This window comes from Danio rerio, chromosome 2, assembly GCF_052040795.2.
Source record: "Danio rerio strain M-AB ecotype USA chromosome 2, GRCz13ab, whole genome shotgun sequence".
NCBI lineage: Eukaryota > Metazoa > Chordata > Actinopteri > Cypriniformes > Danionidae > Danio > Danio rerio.
The window spans coordinates 26,371,658-26,385,819 of record NC_141022.1 but is presented as its reverse complement, the minus strand read 5'-3'; the positions used below and the strand labels follow the sequence as shown (position 1 = coordinate 26,385,819).

The 14,162-nt window shown below is 36.1% G+C and overlaps 1 protein-coding gene across 2 annotated transcripts in view; it reads left to right on the top strand.

The window, feature by feature from the left end:
• sap130b (Sin3A associated protein 130b) overlaps positions 1–13,887 on the top strand; it is a 34,889-nt gene extending 21,002 nt beyond the window's left edge. The window contains exons 14-21 of one of the 2 annotated variants that reach the window (XM_087238866.1): positions 313–487; positions 1,479–1,583; positions 1,718–2,079; positions 2,337–2,558; positions 6,249–6,374; positions 10,216–10,319; positions 10,405–10,518; positions 12,602–13,887. In XM_087238866.1, the coding sequence (XP_087094992.1) occupies positions 313–487; positions 1,479–1,583; positions 1,718–2,079; positions 2,337–2,558; positions 6,249–6,374; positions 10,216–10,319; positions 10,405–10,518; positions 12,602–12,760 (1,367 nt within the window). In that variant the 3' untranslated portion in view covers positions 12,761–13,887. 2 annotated transcript variants of the gene reach the window in all.
• Positions 13,888–14,162: the final 275 nt, after the last annotated feature.

Genomic DNA, 14,162 nt, shown 5'->3' with positions numbered 1-14,162 from the left:
CTGTCTGAGCTGGTGTATATGCATACAGCAATCTGATTGGCTGACGCTTCCATCTACGCTTGAAAAGTTGAGCAAGTCCTAACTTCTGCAACGAGCAACGCCACTGAAGCGGCGCAGACGGATCCACAATGCAGTTCGGCAACACTTGACGTCACCCATTCAAAGTGAATGGGAAGCGTTGAAGCTGACACCCGGTGTGAATGGGGCATCAGATCAGTTCTGAACCTAAAATTAAGATCTGGATGTGTTCATACTAAATATGTGAAAGAAAACGGTAGTGATGAGTGTCTTTCTGTGTTGTTTTCATTTTAGTTGTACTGGCTGATGGTTCCACACTAATGGCTAACTCTATAAGCAATGCATTTAGCAACAGTCAGCCTACCACCACTCTGGCCCAGACACACATTCAGAATGCCAACACGGGAACACCATCACTTGTGACGTCCCCTCGACCCAGCATTCTGCGTAAAAAACCTGCTAATGAAGGGTGAGCATGAAGTGTAAATCTTAAATTCAAGTCAAATTTCACCTCCAAATTAAATACTTATTTTGAATAGTTCATTTTGGATAAAGAAAATATCACCTTTTCAGGAGTAATTAAGTTTTTTTTTTCTTTGCATTTTTATTCTTCTTTTTATTATTATTAAAAAGGATTTGATTACTATAAAGCAGGATTAGATGTGATTACATATAAATCCCTACCATAATTCTTAAAGTCCTATTTTACAAATGTACTTCACACTTTCAATATTTTTCTCTTACTTTACAAAGGACTGCAGATAATTTAATCATCCAAATATGGTCAAATATATGACATAAATGGCTATTTCAATTAAAATTACTTTAATTACAAATGTAATGTTAAATGTTGTAGCAATTGCATTGTTTAACCAATAGGTGGCGACAAACAACCATTAAAATTATGTCACTGAATAGGTTTTCTAAAATGATACACCTATAATGAAACAAAGTTTCTTTTGTAATTGTTGAATCATTAATTGAATATAAATATGATATGTTGTACAAGATGTTAGATTTCTATATTTAGCATTTTCAGCAACAGTAGCAAAGATGATTTTTTCTATTGAAAATTTTCCTTTTTTTCAGCTGGATCTTTTGTTAAATTTAAATTACAAGTTCTAATTTATGTTTGTTAACGCCAATGGTTTTTCCAGTATTCATTTTGTATAAATAGAAAACAAATTGTATTTTTCTTCTCCCTTTTTTTGCTGATCTGAAAAATGGTCAGATCAGTGACTCAAAAACCATAGTGTGATCCGAACAATGAGATTCGTGATCCGTTACACCACTACTATTTAACTATATAACTTCATGTAATTTTTGCTCTTAGACTTTAAAAAAACTGACTTATTTAGTTTATTAGTCTTTTCAGTCTTTTTTAAGCTTTCCCCTGACATATTAACATTATATTTCTTAATATGAGTGTTTTTTTTACTAATGCTTTTGTTATATTAAAGTGCTGCTGTTAGGAAGAATCTGATCCCAGCTCAGCTTGGTGACACCACAGCCCCCAGAATCGATGGACCCATCAGGAGTGCATCAGGATCACCTCGTCCTGCAGGGTAAGAAGTATACAGATTGATTTTTAGATCTTAAGACCTATTTAACACATTCATCCTGAATCTCGGTTATGCAATATATGTCAACTAATGTCAACTCTGCTTTAAAAACACTAAATCTCCAAACTTATTGGCAGAGTGAAGCCCAAACCAGATATCCACATGAGCCTCGCCCCGTCTGTGGCTGCTGCAATAGAGGCAATTCCTAGCCAGGGAACTGAACAGCAAGCACAACACGTGGGACCACCTTCTTCTCAGCTGGCCTCTCAACCTCTTCCATCCCTCCTGGCATCAGTAACACCACCTTCCCTACCTGCACCTGCTCTTTCAGCCTTGCCTGCAGCCATGACTGTTACTCAGCCAATCCCCTCAATGACCAATGTAGTGGCTCAACCCATTCAGCCAGCAGCCAATAATACTTCAGTATGTACAATCAACTCCAATCTTTCAGAATTGAATATTAAGCAGGAGCCGGAACCAATGGATAGTTCAAAACCAGGTGGGATCTTTTGCATTTGATGTCAAGCCTATCGTGAAAATTATAATTCAGAACAATTTATAAACACACAGAAATTAAATCTTGCAATCAGTAGCTTAGGCAGCATTTAATTGTTTGCTTGTATTGGGTCTTAAAACCGAACAAGATAATGAAGAGAAATATAATCTTTCAGAAGCGCATAAATCTGCAACTCAAAGTATGAACCAGCTCCTCTTTTAACTGATGAAGTGTATTTTTTTATACCTCATTCCTCTCAGTGGCCTTAGGGCCAAACAGTGGTGCACAGATGTTGACAGTGCCTCCTACAGACCTCACGCTTGGAGCTTCACCCAGAAAGAAGCCCCGCAAACAACAGCACATCATCTCCACAGAGGAGAGCGAGATGATGGAGACCAACAGTACAGATGAGGAGAAGTTTCCTCCCAAACCCCTCAGCCAACGGGCTGAGAAACGCAAGTCCCCTCCTAAAGAATACATCGGTAAGATTCATCATTATAAAGCTGCATTCAACAGTGATTAACTTTATTTACTGGAAAATAAGTTGATTATGGGTCGCTAGGTCAAAATTGCATTCTTGTGAATAAAAAAGCAAGTAGGTAGTTTGCATTGATTTGCACAAGTCACATTTTATACTATTATTCAAAATGATTATGTAAAATAGGCTTTATTAAGATGTTTTAGTTCCAATCACTACACTACAAATATTTTATTTCAATGGTGTTCAGAACAGAAAATAAATAATTCAAGGGTGCTAAAGGTTCTTTCTCTTTTTTCACCAATTCAGATTAGCCATGTGCAGGTATAAGTTTCTGACGGTATGATAACCTTGGATAAAAATATCATGGTATTGTGATTACTGCTCTAAAATGAGCTCTTTTTAAATTGTCTGGGTAAAAAAAAAACCTTTCCTCCATTGAACAAAATACATTTTCTTTTATGAAACATTTATAATATTTTGGACCAATAAACATGTCTGGCTAAATTATTCAAATAAATTGCTGGCTTCTTCTCTCTTCATTACATTCAAAAACACTGATTTCTGAAGAAAAATAAACTATATTACAGATTTTAAAATCTTGACTTTTCTAAACCACGGTAAACCTTGAAACCAGTTATCGTCCCATGCCTAATCCAAATCTGTTTGTGCTTTTGGCGTGTTTTGCTTGATGTAGAACAGCCTTATATAAGTTGTTTTGAAATACAAGTCGCCACCTATTTTAGATTACAAAAGAGGGAAAAAGTCACATCTATTCTGATGAATATGGTTTTAATAGGTTTAATAATTTTAAAGATTATACTTTCAATTAAAAAGGTGTTTTTATTCTCTTCATCAAATATTACCTAAAAAAAATCAAGTTGTAATTTATATAATGTGGAAAAAAAGAACAATTATTAAATTAGGTAACACTTCATTTTAAGTTCCTACTAGGGTTGGGCAATGTTGATTTATAATTCATAACGAATGAATTAATTGTAGCCTAACGTTTTCACCACCTAACCCACATGGTCTTTGGTTTACCTATAACCAAACCATAAATAAAGTTACAAACAAATGACCAAATGCCAATCACTTTTTTTTCCGCGGGACTCTGTCAGTTATCTGTGTAGTTCTAATGGCTTTACCCACAGCTGGTGGAGGAGAAGAGAGTTCGGTTGGAGTTCACTGTAGTGCATACATTTTCATTGTTTTCATTGCAAAATCCTCACCTTGTGCACGGATTTAGGAGACATTCATGCATAATGCATCTTTGCACCTAAAAACGCCAAACGCAGCACTCAGGAACAGATTAAAACTGTTGTTATGTGAACTTGCTGAAGTAAAAAAGCCTGCAATGCTTGCCCCGCCTTTGTGCTCTTTTTATTGGCTCACTGCTCTAGAACTGAACGTGAATGATTGGTTAATATTAGCTGTCAATCACTCAGTCAATGCCTCCTGCCTTCAGATGACAGGAGCTATAACCGCGAAAATGTGAAGCGCTGAAAATTAGAGAAAGAAAATAACACTGACAGATTTACCTAAAGTTACTAATGATGGCACAACTTATTAGTGATCATGTGCTGAATGTTAATCCACCATTTAGACTTTTCAAAGAGTGAATAAAAAACTTCCAGTAGATTCAAGTCCGCTATGAAAATGACTAAAGCCATTCACTGTAAAGTGTGAGGGACGGGTTCACAGGTAACAGCGTTTGCCACTGAATCTACACATTTGAAGCACCAGAGGTGCTGTATAATCCTTCATTTAATCCTCACGATCCTGTCAGCCGTGCAAAGCAGCAGTTTTGTGTAAAATCTAACACCGCTCATGAGAAGACCGTTATTGCTATTAAGATAAAATGCAAAAAATAAGTTATATATCATTATAAATGTGGGGTGGGGCGATTGATCGTGATGCTGGCTCAGCATAGTGAAGTTTGTCAGCCATCTGCAATGGACGATGGCATCATCTATCAGCACAACACTAGTTCCTACTTGCTTATTACCTGCTTATAATTAGAATATAGACTGTTTCTAAGTAGATATAAAGTATGATTTTATTTCACATCCTTAATCTTACCCATCCTATCCAATACCTAAACCCAACTATTGCCTTACTAACTAATAATAAGCAGCAAATCAAAACTTCATTGAGTTAGGAGTTCTGGTTGATGGCTTGTTAATATTGAGAATTATACCTTAAAATAAGTTATATTATAATGAATTAAATTATTGAAATCATAGAAGTATGTTATAATCATTATTTTTTTAATTTTGTCTTATAAAATGTTATCTTTATTTGTGCACTTATTGAGTGCATAAGCATGCAGTTGTTTAAAATGATGATTTTGTTTTTAATGAGATTTTTAGGATTCCTAAGGGAAGCAAAGGCTCTATTTTTGGCTCTGGAATACATTGAAAATCCTAAAAAACACAATTTTACTATTTTTTCTGACTCAAAATATTGTCTACAAACATGGAATTCTTTTAAACTGGAGCATCCCATCATTATTGAAATTTTTATAAAACAAATTTTCAGAGTAAATTTTATAATATAGTTTTCTGCTGGATCCCAGGACATGTTGGACTGCTTGGAAGTAAACAAGGTACCAAAACAGCCCTAGTAGGAAAGAGTTCAAAATCCCACCTTCAGATTTAAAGCCACTAATAAAAGGCTACATTCCTAACAAATGGCAAGCAGAGTGGGATCAGTGTTCAGAAAATAAGCTTTTTGAATTTTATTTTATTTTTAACTTAAGACATGTTGAGATTGTGTACAGAAGATGCCATATCGGACACACAAGACTCACACAAGAATATTTCCTCAAAGGAGAAGAACCCCCAAAATGTAAATATTGCAACAGAAACCAAACTTTTAAACATATTCTTGTGGAATGCCCTATTTTTAATGTCACTGGTATATATTATCATTATTATTATTTGTGTATTTTGTCTTATTTCGTATTATTTATTGCTGTTGATGACTTTTAATTGTTAGAATATTTTTATAATTGTAGAAAAGTGTTGTTTATAATATGTGGTAAACTTGATCTTTTTTTGCCCTAACATAGCCAGAGAAGAAAATTCTCTCTCTATGATCCCAAGGCTACATTTATTTAATCAAAATACAGTAAAAAATGTAATGCTGTTGTGAAATAATACAATATGAATGAACAGTTTTGTTTAAATGTTTTTCTAAACGCAATTCTTCCTTAATGATTTTTAAAATCATTTAATTTTCTTTACCCAAATATTTTTTTGTTAACCACAATTTTCTTTTTATCATAATGCAATTTAGTATCACATTTACTGCTATTATACATCCAGCTTTACTTCATTTCTTCAATTGTTATCTCTCTTTTCAAAAAAAGAAAAAACCTCTGCGGAGTGTCTAATGCCTCCCTACTGCCTTCTATCTGTGAAAGCTCATCAACCTTTGTTCTATATAGTACATTATGAAATAGCAACAATGTCAGTGTCGTAACATCAGTTTGTACAGAGGCCAAATGTATAATTTCTAGAACAAGATAAAGAGAGAAAAATGAGCCCCATCTTGGGAGATCGTAAATCACTAAAGAGATTACTAGCGACTACAGCTGCTCTAATGACAGCAGTTCTGAACAAAAAAAAACAAATTGACTTCCCACTGTTGTGCAAGATGATTTGGTACTGATTTGTGTTTCTGATTGCAGATGAGGAGGGAGTTCGTTATGTTCCCGCCCGAGTTCGCCCTCCGATTACCCTGTTACGCCACTACCGGAACCCCTGGAAAGCAGCATACCATCACTTTCAGAGATACAGCGACGTCCGTATAAAGGGTTTGTCCAGCCTTATCACTTAGTATCATATTGCCATTTTTTGTGTTGATTCAGTAATAAAATGTCAGGATTCAGGATTTTTGAAAAAAAAAAATTTTCCTCGGATTTAAAAAAAAAAAAAAGATCAGTGAAAGCTTTTTTATTTCAGGTAAACCTCTTTTACACATACAGACCTTTCCTTAAAATTACCAGCAATTTTCTGGAAAGGTCTGTATGTGTGAACAGGCCCTTTTAGTAACTACCGGTAACTACCGGTTGACGTTCTGTCAATTTTTCGGAAAGAGAAGTTGTAACATTACCTGTAATTTGCCGGAATGCTGTGCTGTGTGAATGCAAAAGATTCCCGGAAAGAGTGCATTCAGGTCTAGAATGCGCTGACATGGGATGTCTGCTTTAGCCAATCAGAACACTCAACCGCATTCACATCCGTGCTGTTTATGAAATTAAAAAAGCCTAAAGGAATATTTTTCCAGACACATTTAGCTGCTAGATGTTAGTCAGATAATGTTTCTATGTTCCTTCTTAATGCAACGGTGTCAAAACATTATCAATAAAAGGCTAATGATGAACCGCTGTTTGATTACCTTCAAGAATCCGGTGAGCGCCAGCACACACACATATTATGAAAATTTCGACCTGTGAAAGTGCTTCAATGCCTGCAATATGTTTACAATGTTTACTATGTTTATATGTTTACAAATACAAGAGCTGCCATTTAGAGGTCATTTCTGGTTAATGATGTCAGAATTTCCTGTATTTTGGAATGGATATGTGAATATGCTTTTCTTGAAAAATTCCAGAACTTCCGTGCCTGTGTGAACACCTTTTTTATGAATTTACCGGTAAAGTTGTTCTAGAAATTTTCCGGATATTTACCGGTAGCACTGTATGAAAGCAGCTATAGACCCACACATATGGAGTTATTCAGCCTTTTTTTTATTTGAATTTGGTTGTTGTTGCTTTAAGATACAAGAATAATATCTTCATACTGTTTTCACTTCAGATACAACTTACAGTTTTAATGAATAATCATCAAAATGGACATTTTAACACAAGTAAATATTTGATCACAAACTTGATGTAAATTCAGCACTTGCATGCTGAGATGACCTTTTCTGCTAGATGTTGTGGGTAGGGCTGGGCGGTATAATGGCCTATATCTTTACTCAGGACTAAATGCTTTTGATTATCGAACAGTTAGTCACTTGTGGTTTTGCTACAGCCTCTGCTGACTAACACGATTGATTCACATGGGTGTGCTGTAAACCTTAGACTAGAAAAATGAAAGTAATATACTAAAAAAAAACATGAAGTTATGTCATAAAATGCTATGTCTGCTTTGATAAATTATAATCTATATTTAATCTTATGTATCTGGAATATAAGAAAAAGATTTGGCTTTTCGACTGTGACACCAGTAGTAACACACTAGTGTTATGGTCCTTAAATGCATTGGTCTATTTTCCGTGGAGCCATTGATTTGAGGTAGCCTAGGGCTGCTCGATTATGGGAAAAATCATAATCACGATTATTTTGGTCGTAATTGTAACCATGATTATTCAAAACGATTATCAGTTGAAGTCAAAATTATCAGCGCTCCTGTGAATTATTTTTTTAAATAAATATTTCCCAAACGATGTTTAACAGATTCAGGAATTTTTCACAGTATTTCCTATAATATTATGCCTCTGGAGAAAGTCTTATTTGTTTTATTTCGGCTAGAAAAAATGCAGGTTTAAATATTTTGAAACCTATTTTAAGGTCAATATTTTTTCATTGTCTGCAGAAGAAACTACTGTTATAAAATGACTTGCCTAATTACCCTAATTGAATCGCACTTTAAATATGAATGCTTGTGTTTTGAAAAATATCTAGTAAATATTATGTGCTCTCATCATAGCAAAGATTAAAGAAATCAGCTATTAGAAACGAGTTATTAAAATTATTGTTTAGAAATGGGTTAAAAAAATCTTTTCATTAAACAGAAATTGGGGGAAAGGGCTGCTAATAATTTTGAAGGGCTAATAATTCTGACTTCAACTCTATATACTGTATACAGTTATTTTCCACCCTAAAGGGAAGTGAAATAAATACAATAGAATAAAAATATGAAACAAACTGTGCTTTAAGCATCTTCACTGTAAGAAAAAAAACTTTAGCTACAAAAGTCCTTCAGTCTAGAGTAGTGACTGATTATATCTTTTTGTTGTTTGATTAATGATAAAAACAGGCGGCAGCAGGAATATTGCACGCTGTCACTTTAATGGTTTCTCTTTCACATGTCTTTTGATTCTCAACTCGTTTGTCTATTACACAAATGAGGGTTAATATGAATAATCACTAAACGCCACGGTTTGACACCCATTTGTCCATTAAAGTGCTCACATTAAGATAACTTTAGATGTGTGCTCCAATCGTCTCTGAGTGCAGTGTGCGAATGAGACCGAATGCTGACTGCATGCTGTGTGTGCCGGGCACGCACACATCATGCGATCTCTTTCGCGCATTTGAAAAATGAATGATTTGAATGTTGATCAATGAATGATGCGCATCCCCTGCTGCAAAAGGTACATTACAGTACATGCTTTGACATTTTCATGTGAAACTGAGCTTTGCAGAGGGGGTGGTATATGATGCAATAATCGTTTTATTTCGATTGATGATTTTCATAATCGTTTAAAACCGAAATCGAATTTTGTATTAATTGCACAGCCATGAGGTAGCCTGCTATTTTTATTTGACGGAAGAAAAAAAAAGCATATGATTGGACAAACAGCATATGCTGGTTTTGTAATCTAATTTTGTCATTTAAGCGAAATGGGCAGGCGTATTTATTTAACTCTTACTTAGTTTATTCTTTTTTCTTTGCTGTTGGAAAGACAGTAGCTGCGTAAATGTTCTATTGTTCTTTATTCTGTTGTTCGCATGTTAAAATAAATCAGTATTTTAAAATTCAATATTTAATGTGTCACACAAAATAGACAAATCAATTATTATTAGTTTTTATCAAATATGAATTTAATCCTAATAACCGTTAATATTCGTTTAACGAACGGCAGTTGTCGGTTGGCAAAATTAACCGTAATGAGCATCCCTAGTCCTAGTGCCTGCCTGATGAGAAATTTATTCTGAGGTATTCTAAGTTTAATTTTCCACTGTGGTGCTGGTAAAAAGGAGCTCTCTGGAATGTAATACAAATGTGTAAGCTTTTGCCATGGTAACGAAAGTGCTGTGTATATAGAAATATGGACCATGATCAGATATTTTAATTACTTTTTTTTTAACTTATTTTAATAACAAAAATAAATAAATATATATTGCATGTGTAACACCGCTGGTCCTACACCACCCAACCCGTTCCGAGTTGGGATCGAGCTGACAACTTCCTGCATGGAAGTTGTTTGCTCCTTGCTTTACCATGGAGGCAAAAGACCATGGCCTCTAGCGTCTGTCGCTAGAGCAAATTTTAGCTGTCAGAGGAGTGAGGTTTACCAGTAAAGCATTTCACTAGCTGGCTTCTGATGCATTCAGCCCCCTAGCCCTCACTCCCATCCGGGTCACGGCACCAATGTAACCCTGCTGGTACTACACCACCCAACCTGCTCCAAACTGAGATCGAACCGGCGACTTTCTGCATGGGAGTCGCTTGCTCTAACAAGGAGGCTAAAGACCATGGTCTCTAGCGTTTGTACTACATAACATAGAAAAAACAATTCATGGGTATTGAGAATCTAAATCATATCAATCACTTACAAAACCGTTTATTAACCTAAACTTTTTTTTTTGTCCAGCCCTAAATGTGTCAGTCATTTATTAACACCAGCTTGTGTTCTCCAATCAGAGGACAAGAAGGGCAGCATGCAGGATGTGGCCAATCAGAAGGGAGTTGTGTGCAGAGCCCAGGGCTGGAAAATTCACCTCTGTGCAGCTCAGCTCATGCAGTTGGTGAGACGCTCTTTGAGACTTTAATAATCACCCACAACAGTGGACATGTCAAGTTTTTGTGGGAGTAATTTTCTTCTGCCTGCAGTCCAATCTGGAGCATGACGTCTACAGTCGCCTGACGACTCTCCAGGAAGGCTTCGTTCCAAAGAGGAAGGCCGGAGCCGATGATGATCTTCACCGTATAAATGAGCTCATACAGGTTGGAGCCATTAGTCTCTTTTAAATTCAAATGTTCATTTTCAAATGGGTTTTCAGCAATATTAATCCTTTATTGGGCACTCATTGAAAAATGCATTAGAAATTCCCTTTTATTGGGGGTTATTATAAGACTTTTGAACAGTTATGACTTAAAATAAATTTCAATTAAGTTAACATATTCAAATATCAATAGCTATAAAATAGATACAGGCAGCACAAAATGAATAGCTTAGGTCTTGTGCTGGGTTCACACCAAATGTAGAGCATTGTTACTCACTCTAATTGACTTAAGCGTTTGTTACCTCAAACTAATTTTCGAGTTAAATTACTGGAACGCGGATGACTCATTTGTGTGCATTTTTGACACTTGCTGGAAATTCGACTTTATTTGTAATCTACTTGCACACATGGTTAGGTTGCTTTCGTACCAACTTGTTTCGGAACCTGTCTCGTTTGCCCAGTTAGCGCGGTTCGTTTGGCATATGTGAAACCACCAATTGCTCTCGGATCCGCGCTAAATCAATCGCTCCGTGATCGCTTGAATGAGGTGGTCTCGGTTCGATCGAAACAAACTCTGGAGCGGATCGATTGCAGTGAGAAAGCCGAGCATGGATCCAAGCGCGGTTATATCACTGTGTTTTATGGATATGTAACAGGCATACGGCTATATGAAGAGAGAATTATGAGTAGGGCGGGAAGTTTCACGAGTCTCCGGATGGCCGCAAACGAGTGATAATCTCGCGTCTCCCTCCCGGTCTTCAAATAGGCCACATCGCGCACCCTTCTCACCCCTCCCCATTGCATCTCTCCTCACTCTAAAGACACGTCGCACACACCTTGTCAAACACCACCAAACCACCACCTCTCCTGACAGCTTAGCGGGACTCTGCAAAATAAACCCTGACACTCTGACTAATGTGAGGAGAGTTTACTCGCACGTGACTTGTTTTAACTCTTTTGGTCTGATTAGAAACTTTGCAGTGTGAAAGCGAACCGCACCAAGAACAAAGAGCAACAATGTAACATTTGTAATCTCTGTTTCGGAACAATTGAATCGATTCACAGGTGTGAAAGCACCCTTAATTTGCTATTTGGTGTGAACTTATTGTTTTGTCTTTGTAGGTGTTTTTGACACGCAAAGTGTCAGTAGCCACTCACTTACTATTTATGCATGACCAAGGACCAAAGTTACAGCTAAAAACCTTTAGGGAAAAAGGCACCATCTTCCATTTTGGATGGCCTGTGGATGAGTAAATATGGAATGGGGTAGGGGGATTGAATGATTTGTTAACCTGATTTGGAAATCTGATCAGGTTTATAGTGTTAGTGCAAAATGCATTAGACGTTCATGTAATTCTAATTATTAGTGTTTAATATTTAATTTAGATTATTTTATATCATCACAGCAACAAAATGTAACCCTTTGTTTTAAATATGGCATATCATAAGTTGGGTTGACAAAATTCTCTTGTTTCTCAATTTATTTATTGAGACAAAAGTGTAGACTGTAGGTATTGGACATATTTTAGATGATTACAGTGCATCTGGAAAGTATTCATTGCGCTTTACTTTTTCCACATTTTTTATGTTACACCCTTATTCCAAGATTGATTTAATTAATTTATTTCCTCAAACTTTAAGAAAAGGTTGTGAATACTTCTGTACATGTGATTTTTCAGGTTTTTTATTTTTAATAAATTTGCAACCATTTCAAAAAATCTTTCTTCATATTGTCATTATGAGGTATTGTGTGCAGAATTTTGAGGAAATAAATTAATTTAAACCATTTAGGAATAAGTCTGTTACATAAAAAAATTTGGAAAAAGTGAAGAGCTATGAATACTTTCTGGATGCACTGCATCACTCAAGCTGGCGCAGTCCGATTATTATCATTGATTGTTATGATGCTATATGAGATTTTAAAAAGTTGGTTCTTTGATCCAGGCATTATTTTGATTTCAAATCACAATGAGACATCAAATAGATGATCACTCACATTGTGTTGTCGGAATCCAGCATCATTGATCCCATTGTTAGTGTAATAGTGATGCAGCTGATGTTAATCTTAATATTTCACTGCGCAGGGCAACATGCAGCGCTGCAAACTAGTGATGGACCAAATCACAGAAGCCCGAGACTCCATGTTGAAGGTGCTGGACCATAAAGAGCGCGTCTTGAAGCTGCTCAACAAGAACAGCAGCACTAAGAAGCTCAACAAGCTGAAGCGCAAGGACCGAGCGTGAGACAAACTGACCTGTGCTTCAGCACGGACACAGAAAACCTCCTGCTCCAAGACTTCTCGTCTCTCTTTATCTCTACCAGAGATAATTCACTTCCAGTCCTGATCAGATGGCAAGACATCTCTATCTGGCAAGCCCTTCCTTTCCCAGCACACACTGAAGATATAGGAAATGACAGTGTTAAATGAACAACAACATCTTTAACAGTATCTTCGCTGATATATGAACGTTTAAATGTTTCACTTCAATCAAGACGCCTTAACTGGTTCACTATTTTAGGGACGTTTTTGGATGTTGATTCCATTTTAACGTTATATTTAAGCATCCATGGGTGAACTCTCAGTAAAAGCAATGCTGTATAATCTTCACGTTCTAGATTATCTTCACCACTATTTCATTTGGGTGCCTTGAATGGTGATCTTGTATTTTGACAGTCATCTGTACTGTATTCAACACCAAATGACAGTATTAGGTAATGGCCGTTCTTCGTACTGGAAGAGTTCCACTTTGTGTTGTAGCACTCAAAACAATAAGAACTAAGAAGCCATAACGACACCATCCTCATTGTAGTAAACAAAGACTGAAGCATTTTACCACATGTGCATTGTGGGAAACGTTAAAGGTGCTTTGGTGAATGGAGTATTGTGCCTTTCTGTGTGCCTCATGTAACATGGGTTTGGATTGCTGGAAGCGGTTTCTCTGACGGTTTTTCGGAGTCTGAATGTCTGAATCATTTTATGTTCTTGCGTCACTGCCTGTTGATGTGTGAGGATCGTTTTTATGTATCATCAGTCTTAGAAGCGCTGCTCCAGGTACAACTCTCTGGATCGGTTCATTGGTCATGTAAGCATTAACGGTGGTGAGAATCATGTTCAGAATCGCATCACGTCAGATTTAGAGGAGAAATATGATTGTTGTGTATCTAAGTTAAACCTAAGTATATGAAACATAAGCCCTCTTCCATTTTGTTTACTTCCTGAATGAACAATATTATGTTTATTTTTCCATTTAAGTTGCTTGAAGAAGTGTCATTTGTGGCAAAGACGAAGTGTTGTATGCTGTTTCATTTGGAATGACATTTCATGTTGCACTCCGCTGCTGAAGTACAGTAAAGACACTTTGTACATCTATTTATGGGTGCTTGTTTCTAATTTAACTTGTGGAAATCCAAATGTTGATACTGTTTTATGTCCTCCCACCAAAAACAACCCTCTTTTAACTGTCACAGCTCAATTAGATGTTTTAGCCGTTTTTGAAGAAGAATTTAATAATTTTATTGAAAAAAAGGTAGTTGCAAATTGTTCATTCACTACATTAAACACATCTTACAATGTTGTAAATAACTTCTGATTCCAATGAAATGTGGTTCTTTTGATCTATCTAAGAGTCAGTTTCCATTTACAGG